The sequence below is a fragment of the Meles meles genome, chromosome 18 (assembly GCF_922984935.1).
Source record: "Meles meles chromosome 18, mMelMel3.1 paternal haplotype, whole genome shotgun sequence".
NCBI lineage: Eukaryota > Metazoa > Chordata > Mammalia > Carnivora > Mustelidae > Meles > Meles meles.
This window is the reverse complement of record NC_060083.1, coordinates 46,835,431-46,846,197: the sequence shown is the minus strand read 5'-3', so window position 1 is coordinate 46,846,197 and position 10,767 is coordinate 46,835,431. Positions and strand designations below refer to the sequence as shown.

Below are 10,767 nucleotides of genomic sequence, written 5' to 3'. Positions count from 1 at the left end.
AATTTAAAAACAATTTAAGTTAAATTGTAAAAATTAAGTTCTTTAATACAATTTAATTCCGCTTTTAAAGAGTAAAATCATATATTTGAATTTGTGTATATGCGATACAAAAATTTGATATTTATTAATTCTCATGCTTGCTTTGCCTTTAAATTACTATTATTGCTTTTTTAATTTTCCAGTATGTTAAAAAACCTAACTTTGGAGGAAAACACTGGAAAAAACTAGTAAAACATTTTTACGCAAATTTCTATTTTTGATAAAAATAGTTTACATTTTGTTCTTTGAATATAATTGTGTTTTTAGTCCTTAAATATATTTTAAAATCTTGGTAATCGTAACGTAATTAGTGATTTTGCTGAAAGGAAAAGAAGAAAAATAAATTTCACAGACTAGTCATCATCATTGATGAATTAGGTATATGTTTATTACTCCTTTGAACATTGTTTTTTGTTTTTATCTGAGAGAGACAGCATGTGCATGGAGTGATGGTGGAGCAGAGGGAGAGAGAGAAGCAGGGTCCCCGCTGAGCAGGGAGCCCCATGCTGAGCTGGATCCCAGGACGCCAGGACCATAACCTGAGCCGGAGCCAAAGGGAGATGCTTAACCAGGTAGACGTTTAACCCACTGAGCCACTCAGGCGTCGCTCCTTGCAACACTGTTAGCCCAAGCCCCAGTGTCCCTCAGCCCTCTGGAAGTGTGGAAGCGGAAGTACAGGACATCTCTGTCCACCTAGAAGCTCTTCCTACCTTCTTCTTCTTTTTTTTAATATTTTATTTATTTATTTGACAGACAGAGATCACAAGTAGGCAGAGAGGCAGGCAGAGAGAGAGGAGGAAGCAGGCTCCTGGCCAAGCAGAGAGCCCAATGGGGACTCGATCCCAGGACCCTGAGATCATGACCCGATCCAAAGGCAGAGGCTTAACCCACTGAGCCACCCAGGCGCCCCTCTTCCTACCTTCTTTCGCTCAGCCCCTGCCATCCTGTTTCAAGGTGTAGAGAGTCACAGAAATTTCCTTTGCCTCCTTTCTGCTACAGTTGGTGGGAGTATCTCTCAGACTTCGCCGGTAACTAATGACACTAAGATGGGCCCCCTACACGGGGAGGTGACAGGTTGTCTGGTCACCACTTCCCAGAGGGTTAACCCTACGCTCTCTACCAGGCAGGTCTCTCTTGGCTGCAAGGGACGGAAACCCAAGCCAAACTCATTTCTGCAGGAAGGGACGTTTAACGAATCACAGGATTGCAGGATAGGCAGGAGTGTGTTTAGGTCTCAGAAAGGGTGGACTCTAGGATTGGAATCCTGTCTGGTCCCTGCTCCCTCTTGGGGGAGGTTTATCCTCCCAGATGGGCCGTATCCACATGATTCCACACTGACAGCTTCTGGACGCACACCTGAAGGCTTCCTGTGGGAAGCTGAGCTGCTCCACTCAGTTTCAATTCAAAATATAATGGTGGGGCCCTAGGCACACCCTGTCCCCCGGAAGATGGGGCCCTGTGATTGGCAGTCTCCACTGCTCCATCGGAAGGAGCTCCCCACAATGGCAATACTATTCATGGAAGGGAAGGGAGGTGGACACTCAGAAAACCTCAGAATTCTCTGCCTTGCCCCACCAGGGATCTTCATCACAGTTATCACTGGTCTTTCCAGACCCATGTGTACTTTCTGCTGGAAGCTTGAATGGGCCTCAGTTTGCCTGGTTAAGACCAGCGTATTTCCAGGAAAATGATGACATCACAGAACAGGGGTTCCAGAAGGCAGGCTGGCCCAGCACTCTCACCTTCTTTAGAACATGGGGACCTGTGAACTGGGCCGGATTAGGGTATAGCTCATGTGGAAGAGACTCTGTGCTACTGAGTCCGGAGGAAAGCCCTGGCCTGTCTGGGACCTGGGGTCGGAGAAGGCTAGAAGAGAGGTAAGCTTTGGGAGGGGAGGTGGGAATGCACCTGCCAGAAGTACTTTCTTCCCCCACAGAAACCCCAAGAGGGGGCTTCATGGGCAGAGATAGGGCTCCCTGCTTCCCAAGGCTCAGTGACTCCTGTCTCTGAAGGAACCTTCAGAGTCAGGGTAGAGAAGGGTTGCATGAGACATACTTACACCAAACAATTCTTTGTGGTTTGTCTGAAATTCTAATGTAATTGGACATCCTATCATTTTATTTGCCAAATCTGGCAACTCTAGCAAAAGCGTGTTCACAAGCTCAGGCTAGTACGGAGGGGTCTCAGAAGACACCTGTGAGGTGACAAGGCCATCAGAGTCACCATGTTGTCCACGCAGAAGTTGCCTGACTCTGAAGCGCATGGATGGAGGGAACCCAGGGCTTCACCCCTGAGAACATACACTTAGCTTAAGGGGAAAGACACACACACACACACACACACACACACACACTTAGTGACAGAAATAGCCCCATTCTTTGCTTTCATTGCATTGACAGTTTTGAAGACTAGAGGTCAGTTATTTTATAGATTTTCCATCAGTTTGGCTTTGTCCAGTGTTTCCTTGGGATTAAATACAAGTTATGCATCCCTGGCCAGAATACTACCTAAGCCCTATATGTCATTCTTAGGGCATCACTTCTGGAGGCACATTATCTTTCTCTGTCTCTCATCAGTGCTATTAATTTTGATTTCAAGTTCCCAAAACTGTCTGGTTTCTTTGCTGCATAGTTGCTGTTTTTCCCATACAACTAATAGAGGACCTGGGGGAAGACCCTCTAAGAGCTTGCATATATCATTTCTTCATCAAGCTTCCCACCATGTCAGATTTCACATGTGTTGATGATTCCTGCTCAGACCAATCTTTGATGGTTGCAGAATGATGATTTTCCAACTTCATGACTGCCTCTCCATTTATCACTCACCTTTTCCTTGTCAGCTCTCACCCATCCCCATTATGTGTCTATTGATTACTATTAAGGACTCATGGGTTCCTATCTCATTCAATAGATTATAATCTGTCACTGTCATTTATTTTGATGTTCAAATTGTCCCAGACTACCATAGAAACCATTGTGCATTAGCTCTGGATATATGACACCAAAAGCACAAGAAACAAAAGAAAAAAAAAAGACAGATAAATCAGTCTTTGCTAAAATGTAGTTCTTTTGTTTCAAAGAACCCCATCAAGAAAGTGAAAGGGAGCCCACAGAATGTGAAAAAATATTTGCAAATCATGTATCTGGTAACGAACTTTTACAACTCAATAATAAAGAGGCAAATAACTAAAAAAATGGGCAAAGTGTCTGAATACTAAACATTTCCCCAAAGATCGACAAATAGCCAATGAGTGCATGAAAAGATCATTAGCCACCAGGGAAATGCAAATCAAAACCGGCATGTGATACCACTTCGCACCAATTAGGTTAGCTTTGGTGAGAATGTGGAAAAATTTGAACCTTCCTACACTGACACTGCTGAGGGCACAGCCAAAATTTCTGGCCATTCCTCCAAAGTTTAAGATTTATTTATTTATTGGGGTGGGGGAGGGAGAGAGAGAATCTCAAGGAGACTCCTGACTGAGCCCCGAGCCCAACCCTGGGCTCCATCCCACGACCCTGAGATCATGACCTGAGCCAAAATCAAGAGTCGGATGCTCAACTGACTGACCCACCCAGGCTCCCCAGTTCCTCCAAAGTCTAAACTTTAAGTTACTTATATGACTCAGCAATTCCGCTCCTTAGTATATGCCTAAAGAAATGAAAACATTTGTCCAGGGGCACCTGGGTGGCTCAGTGGGTTAAGCCTCTGTCTTTGGCATGGGTTGCGGTCTCAGGGTCCTGGGATTGAGCCCTGCATCTGCCTCTCTGCTCAGCAAGGAGACTGCTTCCTCTCTCTCTCTGCCTGCCTCTCTGCCTACTTGCGATCCTTCTCTCTGTCAAATAAATAAAATCTTAAAAAAAAGAAAACGTTTGTCCACACAAAAACTTGTACGTCAATGTTCATAGCACCATTGTTCATAATAGCTGCAACCCAGAAACAACCCAAATGTTTATAAAATGACAAGTATAGAAATAGATTGTGGTCTATCCATACAATGGAATATTATTCAACCATAATGAGATCCTGATACCTGCTGCATCGTGAGTAAATCTTGAAAACATTGTTAAGTGAAAGAAGCCAGATACAAAGGCCATATAGTGTATGACTCTACTTATGTGCAATGTCCAGAAGAGGCTAATCTAGAGAGATAGAAAGTAGATTTGAGGTAGCCAGAGGCTACTGCTAACAGGTATGGGATTTCTTCTAGGGTTGATGAAATGCTTTAAAACTGACTGTGGTGATAGTTATACAGCCCTGCAAACACACTAGAGAACTACTGGATTGTACACTTGAAGTGAAGTGATGGTATGGCATAGTGAATTATATATCATGAATTTTATCTCAATAAAGCTGTTACCAAAAATAAGATTCCAGATTTGGCCAGTGGGTGCCCCTTGGAGCTGACTCTCATGTCCATTTGACATGCTCCAATCCATATTTTGAGCACTTCCTTACTTTCTAGCGCTAGAGAATCTGGACTTACCTCATACCCTTTCCTACTCCAGGCTAGGAAGCAACTCTTTTCCCAAAAGTCCTGCTTCCTGTTTGGGGGAAATGCCAAACCAAGACCCATATTTCCTTTAATCATCATGACAAGTCTAGTGAGTAGGTATTAACATATCTTCATTTTGCAAATGAGGCCCAGAGAGGTCCAAGTAAATTGTTCATGGTCACACAGCAGCCCTGTGTTTGAAAGTACGCAATGCAAATCCAGAGCCCTTGCTCCTCACTCCTCCCCCAGCACAGTGTGAAGGTGAAGGTTATTTCCGCAGCGAGGTCACTTTTATTTGCTTTATGATATGCACCTTTGAGTGGAAATGAAAGTGGAGAACCCATAAACAGCTTTCTAGGAATTGCACAAGGCAGGGTATGCCCTTGGGCAAAGTCATGTGTCATGTATGTGGGGGTGTGGGTCTGGCAGGAGTTCAGCGCCCACTGTCCTAGACCTTCCTCTGCAAACACGTACTGGAATCCACACACACACAATCAGTCTCCTTTGCCACCCTCACTCCCCACTCCATACCCAAATACTGTCCATAGCTGGGTTTCCATTACGAGTGAGAATAGCTAAAAGGGGTGAAGGTCTATAGATGAAAGGCGATCAGCCTTGGTTTTTCGATGTTGACACCAGGCAATGGGTATATGAAGATTCATGATAATATTCTCTCTTATTTTGTAAATATTTAAAGGTTTCTATAGTAAACAAGTATACAATAATAAAGGAGAGGAAAGAGAAATAGCCAGGTGGGGAGCCGTGTGTGAGCGAGGACATATGGCTGCTCTCTACAGATTCCTCAGGGGCTCAGAGAAGACCAGTGGCACGTCGGTGAGATCCTCAGAACAGTGGGCCCTCGACTGCACCTTCTCCCCTCCGAAGATGACAGGGGCACTACTCATGTCCTTGGTCAGCTGCCTCATTGCCATCAGTCAGGCCAGCCTCATCAATCGCTGTGACTTGGCCAGAGTGCTGCACAAGGAGGACTTGGATGGGTTTGAGGGCTACTCCCTGAATGACTGTGAGTGCCCCCCCGACTTCCCCTACCCATTTCTCCTCCTCTCCTGGTCACACCCTAGGTGGCCACCTTTCTCTCTGTCATTCATCTTTCAAAGCCAAGTACCATCCCTGAGGAGCCCTTCCCAACATTCCGTATTCGTTCCATAATTATTAACTGAGCACTTGTTATGTACCAGGAACTATGTTGGGTGCTGGGGATAGAGACATCAACAAAGCCCCTTCCCTCACGGTGTTCACATTTTAGGGGGTGAGGCAAGCAAGAAACAAACACATAAATATAAATATAAATATAAATATAAATATAAATATATATAATATATATTACATATATATATATATGAAGTACTTCTGAGGTGATAAATGTTTTGCAGAAGAATAAAGCAGGGGCAGTGATAGGTAATGCTGTCTTAGAAGGGGAAGTCAAGGAGATGACATTGAGTGGCACTGGTCACCCAGATGTCTGGGGAAGCGCATTCCAGGCAGAGGGAACTGGCAGTGCAAAGACTTCGTCCTACTCCATGGTGGGGATAACTCCCTTTTGCCCAGAATTTGTGCACACCGGTCTTATGCTGTCTTTCTCCTTTTATCTTGTTTTGTGGTTTCATTCTCATTCTATAGGACCCTTGAAGGTGGCATTTACATTTGACCCAGCTAAATGTCCGTCACTGGGCTTTGTCCAGTTCCTGGCACACAGTAGGTGATCATTAAGTGCAGGAAGGTGGACAGATAGATGATGAGTGGTTGTACTGAAGGGTGGGTGGGTGGGACGAAGGGTGAGAGGAGAAGCTAATGCGTATTTCTAGCCCACTTGCCGCATCCTGCCTCTTAGGCCTTGCTCCTTTCTTCTGCTTCCTAATCTCCCTCTCTCCTCCATCTCCCTCCTGCCTCAGCTCGGCGTCCTCTAAAAACCCTCTTCTCCCTGTTCAAAGGGCTGTGTCTGGCTTTTGTGGAAAGCAACTTCAACATATCAAAGGTAAATGAAAACGCAGATGGCAGCTTCGACTATGGAATCTTCCAGATCAACAGCCATTACTGGTGCAACGATTACCGGAGTCATTCGGAAAACATTTGCCACGAGGACTGTCAAGGTCTGGCCAGGGCCCCAGAGGGACAGTCCGAAGAGTCCAGGAATGACTTTGCTGAGCAGAGGATCTCACTAGTGGCTGTAGTGCTCACCCCGTTAGGGATTCCTCCGTGTGCAGGATCCAGAGAAGCTCTGCATGGCCAATATTTCTCGCGGGTGTGTTATATGCTCTGTACTTTAACTGCAGAGCCCATTTCACCCAGATTTTCATGCAGTGGAAATTATCTTTTTAAAAATTTTTTATTTTTTATTAACATACAATGTATTATTAGCCGCAGGAGTACAGGTCTGTGAATCGCCAGGTTTATGCACTTCACAGCACTCACCATAGCACATACCTTCCCCAATGTCCATAACCCAACCACCCTCTCCCTACCCACCTCCCCCCAGCAACGCTCCGTTTGTTTTGTGAGATTGAGTCTCTTATGGTTTGTCTCCCTCCTGCTCCCATCTTGTTTCATTTATTCCTTTCCCACGTTGCCTCTCAACTTCCTCATATCAGGGAGATCATATGATAATTTTCTTTCTCTGATTGACTTATTTCACTCAACATAATACCCTCTAGTTCCATCCACATCGTCGCAAATGGCAAGATTTCATTTCTTTTGATGGCTGCATAGTATTCCATTGTATATAAACCACATCTTCTTTATCCATTCATCTGTTGATGGACATCTAGGTACTTTCCATAGTTTGGCTATTGTGGACATTGCTGCTATAAATATTTGGGTGCACGTGCCCCTTCGGATCACTACATTTGTATCTTTAGGGTAAATACCCAGTAGTGCGATTGCTGGGTCATAGGGGAGCTCTATTTTCAACTTTTTGAGGAACCTCCATGCTGTTTCAGTGGAAATTATCTTGACGCCCACCTTACAGATGAGCCAACTGAGGCTCATAGAACCAGTGCTGAATGCCAGGTTAGTGGCCCTGAAGGCTCTGCTCTAACCATCAAGTACTAACTTTGGCTAATGGTCTGATTAAAGGCCAAGTCCCCTTGTCAGAGCCACTCCAGGAGGAGCCATAGGTCCATGACTTGGACCTTCTCTCCCTCCTTCACAGTCTAAGATTCCTGGACTCTCCACCTGAAGAGCCTCCCTCATCAGGCAAATTTACCTTGGTCTCTGTGCTGCCTGTTTTGACATTTCCTTTCCCCAGAAACCCACAAACGTGGGTGAATCATCATCTACCTTGGTTGGAAGGTACGGTGGTAAACAGTCATCCTGCCCCTCCTGCACCCACCTCTGACATTCCGACCGCTATTGTAGGGATGTCTGAATGGGCCTCTGGGAGGGATGCCATGCCTAATCTGGAAATACTCTGCTCCTGGGTGCCCCATGCCAGCACAAGGACAGCCCGTGTCTGCCTCAGTCTTTGGGACTGTCCTCTGTTTTCTCATGGGTAATCTCTCTCTCTCTTTCAGACCTACTGAGCCCCAATCTTCTCTCAACCATCAGCTGTGCGAAAAAGATTGTGTCTGGAGCAGGGGGGATGAAGAACTGGTGAGGAGGACACTGTGGGACTAAGTTAATGGGCAGAGCCCCCAGGAAGGATGTGGTGACAGAGAAAAGCATAGTAGGCAAGGACTAGACCCCTTCATAGTCTAGAAAGATGTAGAAGAGCAGCAGGGCTTGCGACTCTGACTTATGAGACCTGGAATCTGGGTCTTTCTCAGATGTTATATTAAAACTCTTTTGGGAGGCGCCTGGGTGGCTCAGTTGGTTAAGCGTCTGACTCTTGATTTCAGCTCAGATCATGATCTCAGGGTCATGGGATCGAGCCCTGTGACAGGCTACCCACTCAGTGGGGAATCTGCTTGGGATTCTATCTCCCTCTCCTTCTGCCCCTCTCCCCACTTGTCCTTTCTCTCTCTCAAAAATAAATAAATCTTCTAAGTAAAACAAACAAACAAAACCCTCTTTTGGATGCAGTAACAACGCAACTTGAATTAACTGAGAGAGTGGTATCTTGAGGCGACAAGTTGTGTCACTGAGCTTACACAGCTGCGGCCTGTGGAGAGGACCTCAGGAAGAAAGTGAAAGCAGAGCTGGAAACTGTCATCGAGCTTTTCCTGCAAGTTTCTACTTCCTGGTGCATTTACTTCCCTTCTTTCTTTGTAGAGGCGCATTCTCTGCTTCACCTTCCACAAGACAGACCACGGCTGCCCCAAGTTGATGGGCTAATTTCCTAAGCAGCCACAGAGACAGCATGAGCTCAGTCCCAGTCCAAGGGCCCAGGATAAAGAATCTGATTGGTTCAGCTTGGACCAATGCCTCTGCTTAGTTCAATCAGCTGGAGGCCTGGGAGCAATTAAGTCATACCATCATAGTTGCCACAGGGCCCCTCTCCCTAATTGGCAGCAACATTTTTTTTTAAAAAAGATCTTATTTATTTATTTGAGAGAGAGAGAGAGAAAGAGAGCACAAATGCACAAGCAGTGGGGAGGGAGGGAGGGAGAAGCAGACTGCCCACCAAGCAAGGTGTCCAATGTGGGACTCTGTGTGGGACTTGATCCCAGGACCCCAAGATAATGACCTGAGCCAAAAGCAGACGCTGAACCAATTGAGCCACCCAAGTGCCTGTGGCAGCAACATTTTCTGTAAAAGGTGTATAGGTCCTCACCTGAGCAGATACCCCCAAAGCTGTCAGCTTACCAGTGGTGGACATTGGGATGGTTACTTCACTCATCTGAGCTTCAAACTGGATATGTACAGGATAAAAATGGCTGCCTCTCCGGGCCTCTGTGAGGATGGAGGGAGTCACGTGCCTTGCCTACTCTAGAAATACCATGCAGAAAGGACACTGATGACTATTAGGGCTGACCCTTTCTGGAGGGAGAGTCAATGGTTGTGCCTGAGACTGATTGATTGATTGACTGATTATTTATCTTTTTAGTTATTTAGTAACTTTCAGCCCCATAAAATGATGCTTTCCCACTTCAGAGGGAGATAAGGATTGGAAAATGTGGAAGCATACTGAATGGAAGAAGAGGACAAACACCAGGGACAAGGGAAATTTAAAGGAAGAATCAGAGGGGCCACAGTGGGACATACCAGAAAGCTAGGGATGAAGGGGGTTCTGAGCACTGCTCTGCCTGAGAGACTTACTAAGAGTTGGGCCGTGCATGTGGAGAGGGAGCTTACTAAGTAGTAAGCAAGAATCAATCTTTTTCTCTCCACAGGGTAGCCTGGAGGTTGCACTGTAGAGGCCGTCCACTGTCCTACTGGATGACAGGATGTTTCTTGGGATGAGACAGGGGGCAAGGCTACTATGGAGTCATTCCAGAGCTCCTCTTCTCACTCGGGAATTCTTCACTTCTTCCTCTTGTCTCCACCTCACGTTATTTTCTTTCATTCCCATTTACAAATAAAAATGACCAGAGCCCCAGGAATAAATCGTTTTCTCGGGCTTCCTCCTTGTACCCATCTGGGCCCAGGCATCTTGTTCCTGACTGTCATTTGCAAATCCAGAGGACCACAATGAAGAAATTGTTATGTTTTGGGAATTATTAAAGCGTTCCTTATGCAAAGAATGTGTTAATTTATTCAATTTTAATTCCAGATATATTTGAGTACCTAATCTAGTAGGAGAGTGGAAGGTACTAGAAGAAGGAAAATAAACCATAACTATTGGTGCTGAGGTGTTCATAATCTACCCAGAGATGTACACAAATAATGGGTACAATGAGTGAGTGGATATATACAATGAATACAATGGATAATAAAATGGGTAATATCTACAATTTTTGGTTTGAAAAAGTATCAGGATTCCAGGTATTCCTCCAAAGCCAACTATTTTCAAAGTAAAAGAGAAAGTTCAGAAGTAGGTAATGGGTAGAGCTAAGGGTCTTATAGATAGAGGTGGAGAAAGTGGTGTGGGGCCCTTGAGATGATGCCAGGAGCCAATGATTTGGGGGTGCTTTCAGAGAATGGGCTAAAATCTAGATTTTTTTTTTTAAAGGCATCTCTGTTTGGGATCTGAAGGTGCTGATGTGGAGTAAAACCTGGGCAATGGAGGGCAATGCAAAGACAGAGAAGGAGCTGTTGGAGGACTGTCTTGCACAGAGCTACCATCAGTACTGTTTGACTACACTGTCCCACTTGGGCCACTGATGTCCCTACTTCTG

The 10,767-nt window shown here is 45.3% G+C and overlaps 1 protein-coding gene across 1 annotated transcript; it reads left to right on the top strand.

The window, feature by feature from the left end:
* Positions 1-5,404: 5,404 nt before the first annotated feature.
* Positions 5,405-9,892, top strand: LYZL6 (lysozyme like 6). The gene is made up of 4 exons (XM_045986665.1): positions 5,405-5,558; positions 6,487-6,645; positions 8,065-8,143; positions 9,823-9,892. Exons 1-4 carry the CDS (start codon positions 5,420-5,422, stop codon positions 9,890-9,892), a joined length of 447 nt encoding a protein of 148 aa, XP_045842621.1. The 5' UTR covers positions 5,405-5,419.
* Positions 9,893-10,767: the final 875 nt, after the last annotated feature.